Source organism: Alligator mississippiensis, chromosome 11 (genome assembly GCF_030867095.1).
Source record: "Alligator mississippiensis isolate rAllMis1 chromosome 11, rAllMis1, whole genome shotgun sequence".
Lineage (NCBI taxonomy): Eukaryota > Metazoa > Chordata > Crocodylia > Alligatoridae > Alligator > Alligator mississippiensis.
Window position 1 is genome coordinate 5,609,958 of NC_081834.1, and position 23,501 is coordinate 5,633,458.

Consider the following 23,501-nt stretch of genomic DNA (forward strand, 5'->3'; position numbering starts at 1 on the left):
TTATTTTTATTTAAATTTTATTAAATGGCTTAAGAATGACGGAAGTGCCTGTAATGTTTCACTACGCTACAGGTTTAACTGAGGCGTTGGTAACTTTAAACCATACAGGTTAATTGATTTATGGTGGATGCCAGTTACATGAACAGTAATTGCATAGCATGGTTATGCAAAAAACATTTGTGTTAACAGCAGGGGCGGGCGCTGGATGCAAACGCTGTGAGTGTCAGAAGTTGGTGTCCGGGAGCGAGGAGCATTTCAGCTTCCTCTCATGGAACAGTTTCATTTCCTGCCTTCCTGGCCTTGCACTGCTATGCCATGTGCTGTTCCAGTCCCTGGGTCTGCAAAGCCAGCTGTGTTCGCATCCTCTTCTGTCCATGCAGGGCCCCAGTGGTTTCTGTTGGACTCCACCACACTGCAGGATTAGACCCATGTTCAGAAAGGAGCAGACTGGCTCTTTCAGACCTGCTCCACACCAGGCAAATGCGATCTCTTCCTGAGCACAGACATGGCTTTTCTTGCTCTTTCTCCAAAATCTTCAGGATGAAGTCCCTCCCCTGTTCAGAGGGGCCAGCATAAGGCTTATGTATCAGAAGTACATCCCATTTAAGCCCTATTTTGATGGGGGAGATGTAGAAGGTCACTAGCAGGTAAGTGCTTGTACTGGCCCTCTCCACAGAGATGAACTTTACTCTCAGGGCCTATGGGGAAGTCCTTGTGAAATAGCTATGATGCAGATTTAGAGCACAGTAACTCCTTGCCATGGACACTAGGTGAATCCACTTCCAAAATGTGGCATTAGTGCAGAATAGCTGTTCCTGACTAGCTCTCCTGCACTTCTCACTGTGTAAAGCTTCCCTGGGGGTCTGACCCATGCACATTGAAAGCTAGGATGAAGCTCCATTGACTTTCATGGGTTTAAGATAGAGCAGTCTGATAAGCAATTTGGGATCTGATCCTGCAAAAGTGTACATTTGTGTTTAATGCTACCCTGAAATCAGCTGGCCACTCTCAGTGTATAGCATGTGTGTAAATCCTGGCAGGGCTCAGTGCATCAGGCTTGCTTCTTTGACACTTGAAAACACGGTTGGGCTGTTTAGAGACAAAGCTTTAAGCGTTTAGTTTTCAAACATCTTGGTAACAAAACTTGCATGAATTTGTCAAAAGGTCAGTAAAGCTCGGGTCTGCAGGCAGTTTGTTTCGAATCAGTAAAATACAGAGCTAACGTAAACCCCTGCTCGCATTCATTTATGTGTACACTGAGATCTCCTTTACAAGAATGCATGTGTCCCGGCTTGTCCAGCCTTCATACGGATACTGGGCAGGATATGATCCTATCTTCAAGCATCACGCTGACAATAAGAAATACAAAGTACAGAGCAAACATGGTAAACCCCAAGAACTTGTTCATCTTCCACTTGGATGTGGCAATTGAGATGATCACAAACAGGAGCATGAGGAAGAGCAGAACGATTGCGCAAAACAGGCCATTACTGCTGACGGGAACCGATTTGAATCCGTTGAAGAGGGAATAAAGGAACCAAGGAACTGGCAAACTGCAGCAAGGGGGAAAACATTGAAAAGACGTGTTAAAGATGATCATGGAAATGCTAAGTGCAAATCTACACCGATACAGTGCGCAGAGCAACTACACGCGTAGCCTTCCTTGATCTAGATTCATGAGGGTTTCTCTTGCTTTCCACCCTTGGAAGGAAGTTTGGGATGATGACCTTCTACACTTCTGTAATGCCTTCCATGCTGGAGACTCGGAACGATTTACTGGCATTCGGGAGTTGAACCGTCTTCCTTCACTGGCGTGTAGAATCTTTTTTTCTCCCTTGGTTAACTAAAGAATCAGTTTTCAAAGGACCCTGGGTAATGGATGGCCCAGCTGCCTTTCTGCTGGTTTTATGCTACACTAGAACTAACAAATAAGACTTTCTTTGGAAAAGAGATGCAGTGTTTTGAACTTTCACACAAACACGTGTTAATGCAGGGCTAATACTCACCCCACGGTGATATCGAAGATGTTGCTACCCACAGAGCTGGAGACGGCCATGTCGCCCAAACCTTTGCGAGCAACAATGACGCTTGTGATGAGGTCAGGGATGGAAGTCCCTGCGGCCAGGATCGTCAAGCCCATAATCTCCTCTGAAATCCCAATTGTTTCACCAACCTAATCAACAGCAAGAACAAAGGGTCCTTAATTCCCTCTTCCAGGCCTGCAGGCAAGTGGCCATGTTTGGGTCAGTTCTCTGAAGTGCTACAGCCTATTTCTGGTTTTCAGAATGCAACAGTGTGAATGCAATGGCACGGGGCTGACTTCAAGTCCCTTCTTTTGATGGGTGTTGTCTTGCCTTAGCCCCTTCCACCTGCAAAGTTAGGCCTCAGACATGGGTAAGAGTCTGCCCATCATGCCTCTTCAAAGGCCTCCAGAACAGGCATTCTCTTGATTTGCAACAAATTTAAAACTGGCCTAAGTGCCACCTATGTACTGGTGGAGTGGTCCTTATCCGCACAGCAGTACTGGAGTTGGGAGCCAGTCCCATTTGGCGCTAGGTGTCTGCACGCTCCAGGCAGAAGCTGACAGTTCAGGTGGATTTATGGTTTGATCAGCTATAAATAGGGTGTGCCGTATACCACCACACAGATGGTAGGCCCAGTTCTGCACAGTGCTGAACACCCCCATCTCCCTCTGGATATCAAAGACCAAGCCAGTAGGAGTTGAGGTCGCTTACTAACTATCTAGCAAGATTGGGGTCTATGTAGAATTTTAGCAAGATGAGGGATAATCTGTCCTGCCTGGACAAGTGTGTCCATGAGGAGAGAGTGTTAGGATTAAGCTACATCTCAGCTTGACTGCACTTCTGCCATATGCAGAAACTATGCGAGGGGAGCTGTTATTCCCTGAGGACCAGCTCCTTCTGCCCCAGGAGTGCAGTGCTCCCCATCTTTCCATCTGCTTGGTTTTGAATTGGCCCCTGGTTTAGGCAGAAAGAGACACCCTTACCTGGTGAGCCCACCATACCATGAGGTAGGAGAACATGGCGATCCAGAGGATGGACCCGAGAAACGTGAAGACAAAGAATTTCCTGGAGTTCTGTTGAGGACAGGTTTGGAAAGAAAACAGTCTGGGGTGAGTGGGCAGCTCGGTGGGGCCATAGTCGCAGCTCAGGTGCAGCAACCTGCACCCCTTCCTCTCCAATGCCCCCCCCCCCACTGCCATCAATACATCTTTGCTCAACTCAACAACCAGACCTCACTGGTCCCTCAAGCGGCTCTACTGAAATGAGATCTACCCTTCCAGCCTTGCATTCACACTGCCCCATCCCCCTGCTGCCATGCTGGTAATCACGCTGTGGACACAGCAGGATTCGACCTTCCAACCACGGAACAGGTCACTGAAGGCAGCGGTGACATGAATGCCTGTGCCTTGCCAGGGGCCCTAGTGCATACCGTACAACAGCTATGCATGGTGGGAGGAACTTGGTCTTAATGGGTCTCAATAGGGGTGATTTTAGCAACGAGGGGCATGGACAGATGAACAAATTAGACCAGACAGGAGAGTGGGGTCCAACCAGCCATGGTGACCACCTACCTCATGGTAAATGGAGTTTAAGCCAGAGCTACACAGCCCGTGGGCATTCAGGGGTAAGCTGCTCAACTTGGTTCCCATCTACCCCTGGACAGGAGTGGGCACACGGTGCTGTTACCATAGAGCACCTGAGACATGACAGTCTCCCACAGGCACATCCCCCCCACCCCCGCATACGCAGGTACTTTTAACTCAGTATGATTTATCCAGCTGTTCAGTCTCTGAGTCCCTTATCCACAGGAAAAGGACAGAGAAGACCAAACTACCCTCAGCCTGGATTACCCAGGTTACTCTGCCCTGCTGGGAGCACAGCTGTACCGCGTTCGCCGCCCTGCTCCCATGACTCTGGCACATCTGTGTTCTCACACCCACGTTCCCCTCCATGCCCTTAACTGGTTGGGGGCACAGTTCATCTGACAGGTAATGGGGCCTCTTTGCAGCCTTTCCACTCTGCCTGGTCTTACCCTGCATTCATCACTTCCCCAGAACCTTCCAGCAGCTCATTAAGGAAGAGAATTGTGTCGTCACCTGTCCTCTCATCCTCCCCCCAGGGGAAGCAGGCCATGGGGCACCACACCTTGTTCTGCTGGGTGCTTGTCTTTTGCTCCAGGGAGGGTGCCTTCTGAAGGCACATGTTACCATGTTGCACCACGAGGGAAGCACCTCAGCTGGGGTGGAAGGTGGAGAGGTTGTGTTGGTTCTAGGCTCATGCAACAGTTTAGGACTCCCTTGCAAGGAAGTTGTTCAAGTTGCCTTTCTCTTCAAGAAAGCAAGCACTGGCTTTGCCAGAAGGTCAGAGAAAGAGAGCTGCCCGTGTACCTTGAGCTGCTCAGTGAGGGAGGCAACCGACAATGGGCCTAAGCCCCAGATCCAGAAAGAGATTCAGCAGGTGAATTTCCATGTGCTGCCTGGGGACCTCTGCTCCGCTGGTGCCCAAACTCCCTGGTGCTCAGTTGGATGTTAATGTTTCTCAAGGGCATAAAGGTCACATCTGAGCTCTGGCCTCCAAACGCTAGGCATGTCTGTGCCTGGCTGCCTGTTGGGCTCACCTGATGGGCATTTTCACCAATGGATCAGACTCATCACAGCATGCAGGGGCAACCATTTTGTTTGAAAGTGCAGTGGTGGTTGGCCTGCCCTCCCCCCTGCTACCTAATGACTGTGTCTGGCCATGCCCACCAGCTGCCTTACCGCCAGCCTGCAGTCTCGGTAGAGCACTCACCAGCAATGTACACCATGGCCCATCCTCATCCACAGCTGCAGTGCCAGTTGATCATGTCGGACCCACCTATGAAGACTGGCCGCACATGGACCTTGGCCCACCCACAACCTGCTTAGCGGGATCCATTGACCACATGGAAGGTCAAAACCAGAATGGCAGATGGTAGGATCGGCACCAAGCAACTTGCTGTTGTCTGAAGGCTGTTCCTCTGGCCAGTGTGATTCTGTGCTGCTTTGGTGCAGCAGAGAAGCATAAAATCATAAAACAACTGGGCCCCTGGGAGTTCATCTAGTCCAGCCCCCTGCAAAAGGCCAGCTCATCCCTGTCTAAACCATCCTAGACGGGTGTTTGTCTAAGCCACTCGTGTAAACTTCCAAGGATGGAGACTTCACAGCCCCTCTGGGCAGTCGATTTGAATGCTGAGCCAGCCTCATAGTGAGAAAGTTCTTAACCTAACCTAAGTTTCCCTTGAGCAATTTAAGACCATTGCTCCTTGTCCTGTCCCCTTCAGCCACAGGGAATAGTCTGTCCCCATCCTCTGTATAACAGCACTTCAGGGATTGGAAGACTATCAAATCCCCTCTTAGTTTTAGTCTTCCGTTTTCAGTGGCCTGCTGTACCACAGGAGTCATCTCAATGACCAGTGAACTGCAGCTGGGTTGAAGACATCCATATATATATGGCAGGCTGTCAACATTGGCATGCGCCTTCTCCTGATGGTGCTGAGGTTGCATGTTCATCACCAGCCACTGTGGGAATGGGATAGGATGCAACTTTCTGACTCAGGTCTGAAGGTAACGAGCTTCATGCATGATGAATGGCATCAGGCACATGCGTCGCAGTCTCCAGCTGGGCAGCAGATGGTGAGTCCAGGAGTGGATCTAGAGGGGTGGTTGTGGTGCAGTCACACCCCCTGTTCAGACCATGTCACGGGAGAAGCAGCCAGGGATTTTTAGGTTCCTAAATCCTTCTCTTCCCCTCTGTGCTTGGCAGCATGATCCCCTGCAACTTTTTCCACCTTCCCTTGCTGACTGTCCCTAGCTGACCTGGGGGCAGGGGGAGCTTTAGGACCACTCCCACTCCAATGCAGCTGGACTCGGCAGTGGGGGCAGGTAGGCTCCTCTTTCCTGCCCAGTCCCCCCAGGGTTCTCCACTAGCCCATACATAGCTCAGGTGGGGTACCCAGCCACCATTACACCACCACTACTGTCCCTGGCTCCCTGCACAGCCTGGCTAGAATAGGGCAGGAGCAGCTCTGGAGCTCCCCACAACTCTGGGCAGCTGGGGATGATGGCACAGGCAGGGGTGGGGTGAATGGGAGGGGAGAGGGGGGGAAGAGAGGGAGGAGGTGCTGCTGAGGGGAGGGGGAGGGTGCCAAGAGCCAGGGAAGGGGGGTGGTTCTTACCTAATTTGGGGACTTAAAAAAAAAAAAAGGGTCCCCAGCTGCTGCTCCCACAGCCCAGTAACCGCTTTGGGAGCACACAAGTAGGTGAGTGGACAACCTTCCCACAACCTTCAGCCAGCTGGGCCAGGATGGCACTGAAGGGCTCATTCTCCACCCCTCACGATGCTGAGCTCTGGATGCTGAGGACAGACGTCTTCTGTAGGCGAACTTTTGTGAGTGGGTGGGATGTTGCTGCAGTAGGAATTGAATAACGTGGTGCCCAACAGGGAGCTTGGTAGAAAGAGACTAACTTGTCCTGTCCACCTGCTTGTGTTATTTCCTTGCGTGTCATTAAGCAGCAATTTGGGAACCTCTAGTGCTCACCTGGGTGAGAGGACAAGGACTGTGTGTGTGCCAATCATTGGAGCAGAGGCTGCAACCCCAGTCATCTCAATGGCAAGCGAACTGCAGCTGGCTTGAAAAGATCCATAGATGTGGTGGGATGAATCTGGTCAGAGAAGGCCAATTCCTGCAGGTCTCCCATGTGTAGGCTGACAGCCATAACCACGGAGAAACCATATAAAAGGGCAGGAGCAGCAGCCCCTTTCCCATGGCCCTTTTTTTTAAGAATACAAGAACCCCTGCTCCATTTCTAAGGGGAGGCTCACACTCCAGAGTAGAAGTACATGCCTCGCGTAGTAATGAATAAGGCCCCTAAGCCTCAGAGAAAGGAGGCAGCTCCAGGACTCTGAGTCCTGCTGTGGGGGCCGGGTGCCAGGAAGCTGCATGTTGCAATGCTCAGCGGTCACTTTTTGGATCTGGGTCTTGGTCCCTTCAGAGCTATGGAGGGTTCCCACTATGGAGGTGGCTGTGGCACGAGCCAAGGAGGGATGGTCTGAGACAGACAGACAGGCTGCCTGCCCATCAGCAGTCAGTGAGTGCCTGAATACAGAGTGCCTAGAGATGGGCTTGAGCATCCAAACGCTTGTGTCATGTACAAGCATGCATGGCGACAGTGTTCCCATGGTGACATCTCTCCTAGTACCAAGCATTTGCTCCCTAATGTTCCTAGCAGACCTGGCTTTCTTAGTTCTTAAAAAAGAAATCTAATCCAGTGCTGGCCTGGTCTCCTGCTTTTCTGACCTGAGTCTCCTGCTGGTTTTGTCAGGAGAAGGGCCAGAGAATAGGGGAAAGCCATGCAACCACCACAGCTGGGTCGCAAGCCCCACTCCCACTAATATCATTGGTAATCAGGTGGGAAGGACTCTAGATACCAAGCTAAGCACCAGGGGCTCCCGCTGCTAACAAGTTTACCATTCGATTACTCATCCCAGAGACCAGATCAAATCTTACCGGATTCCTAACATCGGGCACGGTAGTCCAGAGGGGGAACAGAATGGGCAGGAGGAAGAGGTACACTGCTTGTTTTCTCCTGGTTTCTGGCCATTCAAGGGAGAGCGGCTCATCGTTTTCATCATCATCATCGTCATCATCCTCATCCCCGCTGTCATCGTCACTGTCCTCCTCTGAGCTGCTCTCTTCTGAGCCCTCACCCTCCGAAGAGGGCTGCAAACCAAGGAAATGCAGCCGTTTTAACACTGTGCACAGGCTGTGTCAGCTGCTCAGGACATGGGTGAGTGCACACACCAAGCCACACACATGGAGCCTGATATCTCTGCATTTGCCTGCAGGTGTGTAGGTTTGGGTTACTCGATCTGTAAACTCTTGGCAGGGCATCAAGTCCTATGGCCCCCCATTCTGTGGCCCATGGGGACAGATCCCAGCTCAGGGCATATGCCTGGGAAGGTTACTCGGGGCCCTTGAGTATCTTAAGGGGTTGTATTGACTGGGGCCTCTGGTCACATGGTGGTATGGCAATACACACCTCAGCTGGCTTTAAAAAAAAAAAATCTCACCTGCACAGCTATTGGCATTAAATCAGGCTGTCTTTTTGAGGGACAATGTCCCTTTCCTGGGTTAGAAGGTGTTACTAAAACAGAAAACTGAGCAGAGAAGAAGCCCGAGTCTCTGCCCTGTCCAGTTTCCATAGGTTGGGACAGTTCACTTATATCCAATAGTAGCTTCCTCCTTACTCTGAAATCCAGGGGGGAGCCAGGAGACATGCCAGACCACATGGCCACTCCAACCTGGGCCCCGTACCACTAAGCCTGGATGGGCACAGAGGTGGCACTCTGGAACCAGGTCCTTAGCCTGAAGGGCCAAACTAGTCACATCCACTAGCTCTTTAAGCTGCCCTGCCCTGTACCTCTACAGCAAATGCAGCTTCTTCCTAAGAGCTGATTGTGAGCAGCGGGCTGTGCCCTATTCCAGAGTGTGGGGTGAGGGCGGGGAGGGGTTCTGTCTGGACAGGGAACAAACAGATGCATGGTTCCAGCTCACGGTACCTGCTCGTCCTGAGGGGCGTCTGCATCTCCCTTTGCATCTGGATCCGCATTTGCATCTCCCTTTGCATCTGGATCTGCATCTGCTTTTGCATTGGGATCCGCATTGGCATCAGCATTCTGTTCATCCTGCTCTTTGCTGGGCTCGTCGTCGCTGGCAGGGGTCACTTTCACGGCACTGGGTACCTGGGCTTCCTCGCCTTGAAAGGAGGAGGAGGAGGATGGCTGCAGGGCTGCTGGCCTTGGGAGGAACCTTCCCCTCTGCCCATGGGGAGTCTAGACATGGGAGAGGTTTGCCTTCCCTCGTGCCTGAGCTGTGATGGCTCGAGCGTGCTCTCTCTGGCTGCCCAGGGCTCCCATCTGTTATTTTTTCTCAGCTGCTTATCATAGAGGACAAGCTGGGAACAGACTCTCCCTCCCTGTTATGGAGCCTTGCCAGCAGAATAAGGGCAGGACCCCGTCTGCTACCCTTAGGCAAAAGGCAGCTGCAGCGAGTCTATGGAGGGGAACACTGCAGTGTGAGTTTTTTCCAGATTCTCCATCCTCACTGACACCATGGCCCCATACTGCAGACTGGGTATCTACGTCTAGCTCAAGCAGCCCAAGGGTTGCTAGTGAAAGGACAAAAAACAGTGACTATTTGGGGCAAAACCCCTTAGGACATTTTCCACTGTTTGTCACCCATCATCGCATCCCTGCAGAGGACTCTGCCAGAATGCAGCTGTAAACTTGCCCCCTTCCAAGGCCAGTCTTTTATTTGCTTCAAAGATGCATCCCATCTGCAACCACCATGATCAACACACTGGCACATCAGCACCAGCTGCTGAACTCTGTGGCATGCTCTCCCCTCCTGATTGAAATATGCGCCATCTCATCACAGCAATTTCCATTTCAAGGCTTATTTGACTAACCCACTTCTGGGCCTGTGTGAGTTTGAACTGGATTGCCACGTGGTAATGCAGGTTGGTAGCCAGACTGATTGATTGCTGCTGTGCTCTCACTGACAGCTGTGTGCAGTCAGTGCTAATGAAGAGGGACTTTGGGCATGGGCAGCCTTGGATGAGTGGGGCTGGCAGGGTGAGTGCATACAGCTTTCCTTTAACTCACCTGACTTTGTGACTAGCTTAAGCTGGGAGTCAATCTTGGTCTTGGCCATGTTTCTCAAGATGTCAACCTTGTCTTTAAACTTGGCTGTGAATGAGAGAAGAGAAAGGACTATCATCAGCTGTATGCCCCCTCTTCGTGTCTGCAGTCAACTCCGATACCCAGATTGTTTTCTTGGCTGGTGTCTTTTAAGTCCTGAGTGTTGCTAATTCACCAGGCTTGTTATATTTGACATCTCCGCAGTAAATATCCCTGAGCTCTCACAGATGATTTCCCATGAAATCTAAAATAATCAGCTTTAAAAGGGACTCTCAGTATGATGGGGAAAGAGAGGAAAAGAGCCTCCTTTCCAGCACAGCAACTACATCATGCCCCAGAGGAATGAGCAGGGAAGGCAGGCATTTGGAAGCGAGACAATTTTGTTACCTGGGGACCACTGATTTTGCTGAGCTTTGATTACATGAGAAACTAGGAGCAGCCCCTCCTTCCCTTCACGGGTTGAAGAGGCTTGGCTGCTCTGCCTGCAGTCTGGCAAATGGCTAGAACAGGGGAAGGGATGCCTTTTTTATTCTGTTTATCACAGGAATGACAGTCTTCTCCAAGCCCTTGAGAGCAGGGCTTTCCTGCAGAGGTAGTTGAGGTGACTGATACTCAGAGCCAAGGACCCAGGTTTAATCTAGCCCAGGTGAGAGCACCACACTGCAAACCTCTCCCTGAGTCACCATGCTGCTCTCGCAACCCTGTGTGTGACAAACGAAGGCACTGCCTGCCATGAGCTGAGCTGCTCTAGGAGTCTTTCCCAGTCGGTTGTGAAGGAACTCATCTGTTCTTCTGGATATTGTGGAGGACTATTGGCATGCCAGTGGCTTGGCCTGTCTCCTCACTGCAAAAATGAGCCAGTTACACCCCTCCTTCAGCTTTTGGGTAGATCAGCAGCTGGGCTAGACTGAAAACACCACAAACTCCAACCAGAGGGTCTGCGTGTGTGACAGGGACCGGGCTGGGAGTGCCATGAAGGCCATGCTCTGAGAGGGCCCAGACACAGGAGCTTCATATGCTGTCAGCAAACAGCACTTTGCAGATGTGGGAGGCCAAATTAATCCGCTTCTGTGCTGTGGCCAGGCTGGAAACGAATTCCCTCTAGGGCGGCATTTCATTGGCCTGACGCTAATCTCTTGCACAGCTGGTTGTATAACAACCATGTGTGATTCTCATGTGCCCCCAGGCAGGGCCCTGCAACTGTGTTTTGCTCCGTGGGGAAAGGGTCACTCAGAACCCAAGCCCCAATCCTGCCCGATCCACTGTGTTGCCTTTGAAGCCTGTAGCAGGGGGTTGAGAAGCTCCAGGACAGAGCTCTCTCTCCTTACTGATGCTACATCCAGTGGCAGCTCAAGGTGAAAGTCAATGGCGATCCAGACCTTCCGCTGCAAGCTGCCCCTCAGCCCACATGACCCCTGGGCCTGCCTGCTGCTCTCTCCCCACACAAAGACACAGCAGTTGGGGCTGGGCCAGCTGCATCAGCAGGGTCAGGCCAGGCATGCCCCAGCACTGATCGGGATTACATAAATACTGGCTCTTGGCTCCCTGCCCTGGCCTGAGCCCTACGAGCTGAGCAAACCGCGCTGGGAGCGGAGGTTGCGGGTATCTTTCCATCAAGATAAACAGCTTAGGTTCAGGTCGCTGTCCAGTTTCTCTGAGATCTGTCTGCGTGTGGGCTAAGAGCGGGGCACTAATTCCCAGGACACCTTCCAAGGAGCGGGGCTTGGATTGGCTGAGCCCTGAAGGTCGGGCAGGCAGGACGGGTATTTGTAAAGTTAAGTCCCTGTCCATGCCAGGGGTCACTCCAGTGCTGCGCTTCTAGCCCCGGTTCACACGGCAGCCCTGTCTAGAGGGATGTGCGGTTGGGGCGCCTCATGGAGCTACGGCTCCCATGGTCTCATGGCCGACGGGGCAGTAGTGGGCTGGGGGGCAGGAGGGCTTGGTTGGCCTCCTCCCAGCAGTTCTCAAAAACTCAGCATGAGGAGCCCCATCAGCTAAAACCCTGCATCAGCAAATCCTCTTGAATCCCCAGCTCCTGGCAGAGTCCAGCCACCACCCGGTGCTGGGGCTAAGCAGGTCCCAGGCAGACAGAAGGTTGCTGCTGCCTGTTTGAACTCGGCCCTTTCCACTGGCGCCTGCAAGCTTGTCTCTTACCCCACCAGGAATGACCAGTGGTGCTGGGATGTTCTGGCCCTGTGGCTCTCAAACATTTGTGGACCACGTTGTTAGGTGCGTTACAGAGCACACTGTGTCACTGCGCCCATAGTGGGCCCTTTCCAACTGCTCACAAGAACTCAGGGAAATAAATTCTCTTCATTTTTGCTCTTTTTCCCTTTTGCTTGTCCCCCTTCCCTTGTCCTGCTTGCTCCCATGCTCTCTAGAAGTTCACCGTGTACCTCACAGGGATGCTCACCACGGTTTGAGAAACGCATGTCTACCGCAGGATCCCCACACCCTGGATTGACAGCAGCCCATCAGTTCTTCAGGCTGCAGCTGAGCTGGTTGGATTCACTAGTGGACTAGACTGGCAAACGTCTGAGTGAACTGGCTGAGAGATCCCTGAAACATGGCACCCTAAATCTGCATTTGGAAAGGCTTCCAAGACTTTTTTGGCATTTTGTAGTAAAACCACAGCAACGAACCAAACTGCAGAAATCAGGAAAACTTAAAGGTAGGATGCAAGGGTCTCTTGGCTGCAATCTAGTGCAGTGATGATGGTTTATTCCAGTCTAACTTCCAAATTCACTCTCTAACTGGGACGTCACTGGAGCAGACAACCTTAGCAGGTTTTGCACAAGGTTTGAAAGGACTGCTGGAGCCTGTTCTGTGAGGAGCACACATCATATTTGTGGGTAATTTGAAAACAATACTGCCACATGCACTGTAGGGAAGAAAAAAATTCTGTCCTCTGTGTCGGGGCAGACAAAGCATACTGAAATAGGTATGTGCCTCTGCCACCTGGCTCTGGGAAACTGGACCATCCAGCACCAAAAGTACATATGTCTGGAAATGGCTAATGACATACACTCCTCAGAGCCTGTTTGTCATAAATAGGGCTCCTGAACACACCCATAAGTTAATGGATTGTAATCAGTCACTGCTCTCGAGTTGCATTTGATTCCTCAGGGTCCAGTAAGGTGCCAGAGTGGCTCCTTGTGCCACTAATGTCTGCAAAGACACCCTTGTAGGGCTGTTGTCCTTGTTCAGTACCATCAGATAAAAGTAATGCCCTCCTGAATCTCAGAAAACTGGAGCTAGTAAAATGTTTTCACCCCAAACTAACAGCTCCTTTTCCCCTCAAAACTAGTATTTTTCACCACAAAGAGGTGTCTTTCTTTAAAAAGTTTCACTTTCCATGGATTCCTCGTGAAACCCTGGTCACTGGTGACGTGTTTCATTTCTGGAGAGCTAGGGTTTTTTGGTAAAAACTAGATGGTTAGTAACATTTATATTTTTGACAAACATTTCTGTGAAAAAACACCAACCTTTTTAAAGTGAAAACCCTTGGACAACAGTTTGCACCATTTCCCTGATTTCCTTGGAAGGGACCTGGGGGCAGGGGCTGGTCCTACAAGCCTTGGGATGTCCAGTAGAAGAGAACAGGCACTGGCAGAAAAAGAACAAGGGACCCACCCCATGTGGACTTCTTGAGGTGGGTAGTAAGGCAGAGCCTCCCACAGATCTTCAGCGACCAGGATCCAGACCCTAAGTGCCCTTTGGCCCCTCCATAGAAAACGAATTCTCTCCTCCCACAGCTAAGCTTCCCACAGAGAATAACAAAGACAGTTCTTCTTTGAGCTCTGGAGGGAAGAGGGCAGGAACTTGTATTAGAAGCTGTAGTTGAACAAGAAGTTGACTAACAGTTATGTGTCATAGCGTCATAGGAAAGTCGGGCTGGAGGAACCTCACAAGGTCATCTAGTCCAGCCCCCCGCTCAAGGCAGGACCATCCCTGACTAAGCTATCCCAGCCAAGTGTCGGTCCAACCTGCTCTTCCAGGGATGGAGCTGCTGCAACTTCCCCAGGCAGCCTGTTCCAGTGCTTTACCACCTTCATAGTCAGAAAGTTCCTCCTAACAGCCAACCCAAATTTCCCCTGCTGCGGCTTGAGGCCATTACTCCTTAGTCCTTTCCCATACAGCCAAAGAAAAAAGCCCACCTCCATCTTCTCTGTAATTGCTCTTCAGGTATTTGAAGTCTGTTATTAAATCCCCCCTCACTCCTCTCTTCTCCACACTAAATAACCCTGGTTCTTTCAGCCTTTCCTTGTAAGTTTTCCTTCCCAGGCCTCTAATCATTTCTATTACTCTCTGCCAGACTCTGTCCAGTCTGTCCACATCCTTTTTGCATTGTGAAGCCCAAAACTAGACACAGGACTCCAGGTGGGGCCTCACCAGTGCTAAACAAAGTGGAAAAATCACTTCCTTTGACTTGTAAGGGACACTCCTGTTAATACAACCCAGGATGCTGTTGGCTTTTTGTTGTGCAAAAAGAGCACACTGGTGACTCATATTCAGCTAATGGTCCACTGTAACCCACAGGTCCTTCTCTGCAATGCTGCAGTCTAGCCAGCCATTCCCGTCTGCATTTGTGCACGCAATTATTCCATCCCAAGTGAAGGACTCTATTTGTCCTTGTTGAATCTCGTCTCATTGATTGTGAAGCATTTCTCCAGTCTATCCTGGTCATTCTGAATCCTAGCTCTGCCCTCCAGAATATCTGCAGCTTCACTTAACTTCGTGTCATCTGCATGGGCGACTTGTGCTGCCTTTGGGGGGGGGGACATGCCCCCCCAGTGACCAGTCAGCAGCTGGGGACGGGGTTGTCCCCTGCAGCCAATCTCACTGACTGGGGGGGGGTCCACCTGCAGCCAATCGCAAGGCAGCCAATCACTGCAGCTGCTTCCAGAAGTGGTTGCGGCTGCTTCTGGGAGTGCCACAGCGCTCCACTCCCTGGCTGGCGCTTGCAGGGGGGGCACCTGCACTCCCACCTGCCCCCGTTGTCTATCGCCTAAGCGGTGACCATGGTGAGTCAGGAGGTGCATGTACACCCCCGCCCACCCCCTACGCATCGCCACTGGTCATCTGCAAATTTGTTAAGTATACATTCGATCCCATTCTCCATATCTTTAGTGAAGATAGTAAACAATGACAGACCCCTGGGAAACCCCACTTGATATCTCCTCTCAACCAGACACTGAGCCATTGAGGACTATTAGTTGAGTGAGATGGCCCAACCAGTTATGTATCCACTTCACAGTACCTTCATCTAATCTGCCTTTCCCTTGCTTGTTAATGAGAATGTTGTGGCAGATGGTGTGAAAACCTTGCTGAAGTCCACACTCTCTCCACTACTTTCTCCTCATCCACAGAGCCTATCACCCTATCATAGAAGGAAATCAGGTTGGGCAGGCATGACTTGCTCTTGGTGAAGCCATGCTGCCTGTTCCTGATCACCTTGTTCTCCTCTAGGTGTTTCACAATATTCCTTGAATATCTGCTCCATGATCTTTCCAGGTATTGGGACCAGACTGACTGGTCTGTAATTCCCTGGATCCTCCTTCTTCACTTTCCTAAACATGGGTACTATATTTGCCTTTTTCCAGTCATTTGGGACCTCACCCAACCTCCACAAGTTTTCAAAGAGAATAGCTAATGGCTCTGAAATGACCTCAGCCAATTGCTTCAGTACCCTAGGGTTTATCCCATCTGGTCCTGCTAGCTTGAAAGCATCTAGCTTCTCTGAGTAATCCCTAACCTTGTCTGCCATTACTTTAGGCTGTTTGACTCCTTCCCTATCTCTGCTGCCAATTGCACTCATCATTTGGTAGCTACTCCTGTTTGTGAAGACTGAAATGAAAAGGCATTAAATACTCCAGCCTTCTCTGTATTATCTGTAACTAGATTGCCTTCCACGTTCTGTAAGGGACCTATGGTTTCTTCGGTCTTCCCCTTGCTCTTGACATATTGGTATATCCCTTTCTACTGCCGTTGGTGTTGGTATAACGATGCCAGCCCATTTGCTTCAGAAGCCCCCTCGGCACCCCCCAATTTGTTAAATATGAGCTATTCCTTTTTTGACATGGGCTTCACAGGCAGTGCTGGGAAGGTAACAGGGGATACTGAACTCAGATCAAAACACTTCCCTAAGCACAGCAGTGAGGTGAGAAGGGGCAGCCCTGGGGATGTGTAATTTCCCACTTAATCTATCTACATTTTTTCGATCATGCCTTTTGCCACAGGGTTAAGTGCTGATGATACAGGACTGGATAAGAGGAAAAAGGAAACAGCGCATTGCTGCCCACAGAAACTCCAACTCCGAATGTGCTGGCTGCTCTATCGTATAGAGGAGAATGGCATGCTGGCAAGCTGCAGTGGAGCATCATTAAGATAAAGGCTGGGCTGGCAGTGATGGTGCTGAGCTAGGACCTGGTCTCTGCCAGAGGCTTCTTGGGTGAGTCACCGAACCTCTCGGGCTCTGTCTACACTCTGTGCAATACATTTCCCAAGGTCAGCACTCAGGCCTTCAAACTCGGCTCCTGCTCCTTATAGGCTGGCTCTGAAACTAAACGTGGCATGGTTGTGTCTGTCAAGTGCTGCCAGTGGGCTAATTGGTTTGGGGGTGGGTTGGTTGGCCTGTTGCAGCAATGCTAATTGGCCTGCCCAAGGCATCACGTGGACACAGCTATCCAGCTTCTAGCTGAGGAGACAGCCTGCCTGGAGCATTGCAGTGTGCTTGAGAGCACTGCTTCCAGGCACAGCAGGGTGTCCCATCAAAACCAAGTATACTTCCCTTCTCCCAGATGCTCCCTCTTTAGGCTACAAACTTTTAATGGCAGGGACTTTCTCCAGCTACATGTCTGTACATCATCTGACACTGTGAGGCCCTCACTTCAAGTGTGACCATCTTCTACATGCTGCTACTATTATTACTAGTCTTTATTTATTCCAACAGCTTTCCAAAGACAGCTCCCTTTTTGACATATTTTAATGTGCCAGAGGTGGCCACTTGTGTGTGTCTGGGTAGGCACAGAGGACAAGCAGATATTAGCAGCACCTTTTCCACAGAGCATTTGTGCAATAATATCTTGTTTCACAATGCGTGTCTTCACACAATATGTCACTGCTGCCATCTCCTGGGTTCAGTAGATATGCTGGAGTGCGTGTGATCACATTGCCATCTGGTGGCTATAGCTCACACAGGGTAGACCCTTCCACCCCTCCACATGCCTGGTTGCTCTTGGGTGACCACCACTGCAAAGACGGCTGATATTCTTTGCTAAACCCCTGCCAAAAAAGAGCCTTTTGCCCCACTGTACTTACCAATGTTGCCTCTACCTGCCCAGTTTGTGTTAGGAGTTTGGGTTGGGCAGTCCTTTTCATAACCTTAATGATATACACAAGAGGTGTTTATCTGCTTAGCTTCAATCTCTTTTTGAATGGCATAACAGATAATCCTTTTAGAACAAGTAGGGCAGTGGGATTGCATGCTGGGAGCTAGAAAGGAAAGCTGTCAATTAAAAAAAATGTGTGAGCTTTGTGGTTTCTTGGAAACTCAACCTTGGATCTCTGTATAGATGCATGGCTGATAGAAAGCAGCAAGTTCAAGGTTCCTAGGCATGGGCAATGCGCTGTATTCTGGAGTCTGGCTCCTCTACACCCAATCCAGTTTGGGAGAGGTAGGCTCAGAAACACCACTATGTCACTTTTGCTATTCCTTGATTTCAGGGTTGTGAGGCACTGAACGAGCACACTCAGGAGCAGCATCTAGACCCCAAGAAACTGACATGTTGTCTGTTAAGTGCCAGGGACACTAAGAGTGATAATGGTCATGCAGTACTAACAAGAGAATAGCAATGCAGGGCAAGGGCTCAGAAGTGCTCAGCATTGGCCAAACTCTGCTCCTGTTGACACAAGTGGTAAAATTCCTGCCAATTTCAGTGGCAACAAAATTAGGTGAACACTGGGCTCTTTTTCAAATCCTGCCCAGCACAAAGAAGAGTGAGAACAGCTTGTTCAGCTCCAACTCCTGACTTAGATTCACCCAAGGTTTTAATTTCATTATCCTGACAGGGACCTGTGTCTGGATTTCAACAACTGCTGGAAGGATATTTTCTGGAAAGCTTTAGATTGGTTCTGGAGGGTTAACTTGTCCATTTCTTAGCCTTACACCGGTGTGTGAAGCTATAAAGACGTATACAGCTAAAGAAGATCTCTGGGTCTTCCTGTGTTAATATCTCTAATGTCCTATTAAAAGTCAAGCATTTCAATAGGAGTAAACAAAATGCAAATGCATAACAATGCATGTAAAAAGCCAGCCTCTGCTATGCTTGTTATTTGTGTGTATCAAAGCAATGAGATCTTCAAAACTAAAGAATGTGTCATTGAATCCCTAACACAGAGCCTGACAGAAATCTGAAACTGTTGCCAGAAATGATCCCTTGTTATACCTGCCAGACAGCTGGAATTAGATACCAGAAGCAAATCTTTTAACTAAAATATTTTCATTATGCCTACCACTGCTGGGTATCCATTCCACCTCCATGGCATCAGGAGAGGCTGCTGACATGCTCCCATAAAAAAGACCAGAGATTGCTATCTGGTTACAAGCACATTAATTTCAATATGTTTGCAATGGTAAGACAGTTCTGCATTAGCAAAGCAATAAGCATTTATCTTATAGCTACCTTGCTATGACACTCAACCATCTCTAAATCACTTATTTATGACTTAGCAAAAAGAAAATATCTGCTTCCAGGTTCACAGAGCCACTGGCCACCAACTCAGAAAAGGAGAGCAGTTTTACAATCTTGTTAATGCCCCATCGTCTTTCATCTGCTGAGGAACCCATCTGATGCAAGAGCAAAAGCAGATCTGCTGAATTTTTCACTTCCTGCCTTGTATTAGGTGTTTTTAACAAGCTTGGAGTTTCTTGTTATTGGGATAACAGCTCCCACAGTGCATCAGAAATGGCGTGCCAGTGCACGAGGCTCCTCAAAAGAGGAAGGAGTGAACTTTCACAAGGAACTTTTTTACTGCAATAAGCATATCTACCATGATTGGCCAAGTCCTCAGGTGGTGTAAACTGATGTGGCTGACCTTGACAGAACCATGTTGCTTTACACCAACCCTGACTTGTATGGCTTTGTATAAATCACAGTGATTTGTACCTGCAATAGGGGTAGGGCACGGGATCGTATAGCTGAGCGGCATCTGCTCACCTTCTGCCAGGGGGTCCAGGGTGTGGATCATGAGCTGGAAGATGGTGCTGCGCATTTGACTGTTGTGGAGAGAGGCTGAGCTGCCTCCTCGCTGCAAGGATGGCATGAGCTGTAGAACAGAGCACGTGGACAATACAGCCATTAGTACCAGGGCCCTTCACTGGTTTCCTAGTTGTGTGATTCACTATGTTCGCAATTCATGGTTTCAGGGCTGGTGCCAGGAGCCAACATTGGTTCCACTGGTACCAATGCAAAGAGCAGACCTAGGGTGGGCAGGTTGTAGTCCAGCCCTTCAATCAAGTTCATAGTGTGCCTGAGAGCACAGTGAGCTGGGTTGTGCTCCCATTTGCTCAGGTCATGAGTGCAGGACTGAGGCTAAGGATCTTGAAACACAGAAGAGGGCACCTCTGGTAGGAGCATGGGCCCACTCCCCTCCTGCCCAAGACATCCCACACTAAATACAGAGCCACAGCACACTGCTGCCCACCTACCTGCAGCCTCTTGCCCTCTCCTGGTGATTTTGCTCCGTCTTCGAGGATGGACCCCGTACTTTTCTGCATGCAAACAAGAGCAACAAGTCATGGGGGTGTTCATGGGCTGCCTCCACTCACCCCGGATCTGGCACCGTCCACACACGAGTCTGAGACAGAGAAGCACTGTCTGCAAGTATCTGTAAGGGCAGCTCGCTGACCTGGGGCCACACATTTCCTTCAGAGAGGAGAAGCTTATGACCATAAAGGGGAGCGGGGTGAGGTTTGCAAACCCCTGTAGAGAGCAAAGCAGGGAGTGGTCAAAGGGATGCAGGGCCAGCGCCATAGTGTCCCCATTTTGCAATACTTCCTGAGGCACCAGGCAACCACTGGCTCAGTTCCCAAAGTGTACCTTCCCCATCGTCTCAGAAAGTTGCAAAGCAGGACTAATCCTGCATTGAGTGGCATTGTCCTCTACCCATGTAATGTGGGATCAGGTTTCTCCAGCCTGGCTGGCTCCAGCAGCTTTATGATCTGCTGCTGTCTCACAGCTAGTTCTCCAGTCACTCGAAGTGGAGAAGTTTGTTCCCAGGGGGTTGAAGGCCCCAGATATGATTCCCGCTGTTCACTGTAGTGTCTGAGTCTATGTATGCATGTTGCTGCAATATGTTATGCATGGGTTTCCTGTTGGAAATCTGCCATGTTTAGCAGGAACCACACAAAGTGGACTTTGGTTCCACACTCTCTCAGCTCTGAACCAGAAACCCAGATGGAGACAGGGCTTCCCTCTTCTGCACTTTCAACAATTCCTGCTCCACTGCCTCAGTTTACATGTAGGGACCCCCAAAGCTACAGAAATTGGAGAGGCCTGCTGGAAAAATCTCCGAAAATCTGTGCCTCTCATGATTATGCCACTGAGTTTACTCAAGGGACTCTACTCCCTGCATCTACTTCCTGCTCTTCCCTTCCTACATGAGCTGTCACTTTGACATTGTGTACAGAGGGAAGGTAATGATACCCTCATCAGTGAGTCCAAGGCCTCCACTTCCCAAACTGGAGGTAGTGGATGCAGCCCCAGACGCTCATGCTTATTCACTGTGGATATAAAACCCTGTATTCCCACCCACCAATACACTAGCTGCATGGATGAGGTCTGCTCCACAGACATGATCTGAACCAATGCAGCAAAGTGAGATTCTCTGCTATACCAAATCCCGATTCCCTGAATTTCCAAAGCTGAATGGGGTTAATTTATCAATAGCAGCTGAATGATAAAATCCCATGCAGCTCTCTGAAAAGAGAGACGTAACCTTAGTGTGTGGCCCCTGAACAAAGTTTCCCTTGATTTCCTTATTTTCTGTTGCTACCCAATATTTACATGATGCCTCCTCTTTTTTAAATAATTATCAAGCAAGCCAATTGCCTTGACCCCCACTGTTGTAGTTTGAGGGCCTTGATTGGGTTGTTTTAATGTGCCCTCTTCCAAAGGGGCTCTGTGTTTCCTTGTGGTTTGAGTCCAACATTCCCAACTAGATATCAAAATAACGAAGGCACCAACCTTCTTTTTTACTTCTAAAGCCGCTGCCTGGATGAAATTTCTCCTCTTGCTCAACAGATCCTTCACCCATTGTTCAAAGTATACATTCCATTTCATGGTGACCACATACATGCTGTAGGCACTCAGTAACATGAGGCTTTCCCACCAGTCAATTAAACTGTCTAGGAAAAATGCGATGAGCATCAATAGGTCTAAAATGTAGAATGAGACGTCTCTAAACAGTGGCCACCAGGTCAGATGGAGTATCTCCCTGGAGAACAGGGCACAGGTACCAATGACAAAGAGGATGTTAAACACGGCTGAGCCCACAATGGTGCCGATGCCCACATTGCTGTGTGAGATGAAGACACCTATGAGAGATGTGAAGAGTTCTGGTGCTGATCCACCTGCTGCCATGAAGGTGGCTCCTGCCACATCATCAGAGATCTGCAACTTTTCTGTGATCACTCCCAAAGCAGGGACAAAAAATTCATCGCACACTATGGCCAAAGCCACAAACACATACATCATACCAAAGATGTGAAGTATAACCCACCCTTTCCTGCGCTCCTCCACACTGAACAGGTCTTGGGGGTACTCTCCTTTAGGGGCATGTGTGGGAGAGTGCCTCTCTTCATCTGGGTGGCTGGATGTGACATCTCCTGGCAAGGGGCTTGGACTCACTGCCACAGAGATGGGCACAGTTGGCTCAGGATCCACATACACGCATTGCCTTATCTTGGGTGCTGTGGTGTCATTGTGTGCTGCAGCAGTCGTGTTGCTGGAAAGGTCCCTGATGGCCACTTTCACTTGCTCCTCAGGTTGAGATCCTCCCCAGGAGGCTGAAAGGATTTGGGGTTTATAGATAAACTGATAGATGGAGAAAGTCAATATCATGGCCAGCAGGAAAAAGACACGGTTCCATCGAAGCTTTTTCCTTGGTGGTAAATGCATTTTCTAAATGGTCACAAATCTGATCTAAGCTCCTGAAGCCAATGGAGGCTTCTCCTGGTCAACACGTTGTGTTTACATCCACCACTGGGGGTTTCTTGATGTTCCTAAGTGCCAGGATATCATTAGGACCAGAATGACACGCCATAAAGGGCAGAATCCTGCAAAAGAAGGCATTTTAGTATGAAAGGCATAATGCAAGGATATATGGCCTCCTTCCACTATAGAGGTAAAGCCTGCTGCTTTGAAACTTAATGCATCATTGATTGACATTATGTTCTGATAATATGAGATGTGTCCAGGTTGGCAAGGTCATGTCTGCCCATAGACTTCAAGTTTCTGACTTTGCACTGTTTGGGACTGTACAGATCTGTTCTTTCAGTTGGCCTTGTTATGAAGATGAGCAAGGCCCTGACCATCAGTTCAGGAGTCGGAGTCAGTTACTCCATGGCTCACAGCTTAGGGTTCAATCAAGCTGGGTTTTGATTTGGCCCCATCTATTATTTTGTAACACTGACAGAGTGTTCAGCAGCCTACAAACATATAAGAGGATGTGGTCCCTGCCCTGAGTACTGACTTTTAAATTGGCTGAATGCCTTTATAAAATGAAGTACTAGTGACAGCCCCATCATTTTAAAACCAGCTTCTAAACAGGCCAGTTACATATCAAAGTGAGCTTGGTAAATGGCTCTAATATATCCCTATTGATTTCACTCTGCAACTCTCCAATATTTGAACTCATACAAGATACAGACCAAGCAAAAGGTGATTTTTTTTTTCTTCAATTTGAGAAGGGCGTGAGGGAAGATTTGGTATAATAATGTCAAGGGTGCTGGGCAATTTTTGTTTCTTTAGATACATCTCTTTAAACCTATTGTACAAATTAGGACTGGCAAAGCAGAATAGTTATAATATGGTTTATTAGGAGATGATTATCATATCTTGCATAATTATTTGAAAAGTACTTAAGGAGCATGCCCAATTATAAATGCCAAAGCAACAGAGATTTGTTATATGACAATGCAGAAACCACGATTCAGGGCTGAGAAGCATTCACTATTTGCATGCTATAGTTTAGAGTATGCCCTTTCTAATGCATTTTTCCCAGAACAGGATTATTTTATTAAATTAGAAGAGAATATAAATCACAGTTCTGCAAGCCACTCCGTAATGAGCTCTTCATTAACATTTGCATGCATACTTTCATCTATACAGTCCCCTTAAACTAGTCGCTCTAAACTTCCTACAGGCTAGAAAAGAAAGAAATGGGCTCTGTAGGCTCCTTTTGGAATAGGAGGAGTTTCCTTTTGAACTCTGTAGTCTCCTTTGAAATGATGGAAAGTCATAGACCAGATAAAGTCTGCTCCTTTTGTCTGCAAAGTACACGTACCCATATAGTATGTACAGTATAAATGGTAACAATAAGCATGCTACAGCACAGTCAGCTGTATTCCAACATAAAGCATTTAACAGTAATGAACTAAAGTAAATAAATCCCCTTTACTACAAGAGAGACGAATAGGGAAAAAAAGATGCATAAGTTTATCCCGCACTATTTAATCACAACAATTCATATTTTCTC

General features: G+C 49.1%; 1 protein-coding gene across 5 annotated transcripts in view; it reads right to left on the reverse strand.

The window, feature by feature from the left end:
* Nucleotides 1-23,501, reverse strand: part of SLC24A1 (solute carrier family 24 member 1) — a 31,534-nt gene continuing 8,033 nt past the window's right edge. For 3 of the 5 annotated variants that reach the window (XM_019477473.2, XM_019477472.2, XM_014605979.3), the window contains exons 4-12: nt 20,990-22,080; nt 19,453-19,515; nt 18,911-19,070; nt 9,708-9,791; nt 8,604-8,800; nt 7,552-7,764; nt 3,008-3,097; nt 2,007-2,173; nt 1-1,553 (exon numbers count right to left, since the gene is read on the reverse strand). In XM_019477473.2, coding sequence (XP_019333018.1) covers nt 1,304-1,553; nt 2,007-2,173; nt 3,008-3,097; nt 7,552-7,764; nt 8,604-8,800; nt 9,708-9,791; nt 18,911-19,070; nt 19,453-19,515; nt 20,990-21,922 — 2,157 coding nt within the window. In that variant the 5' untranslated portion in view covers nt 21,923-22,080 and the 3' untranslated portion in view covers nt 1-1,303. The remainder of the gene's footprint in view (nt 1,554-2,006; nt 2,174-3,007; nt 3,098-7,551; nt 7,765-8,603; nt 8,801-9,707; nt 9,792-18,910; nt 19,071-19,452; nt 19,516-20,989; nt 22,081-23,501) is intronic. The other 2 variants (XM_006269760.4, XM_059714546.1) reach the window with 2 other exon arrangements.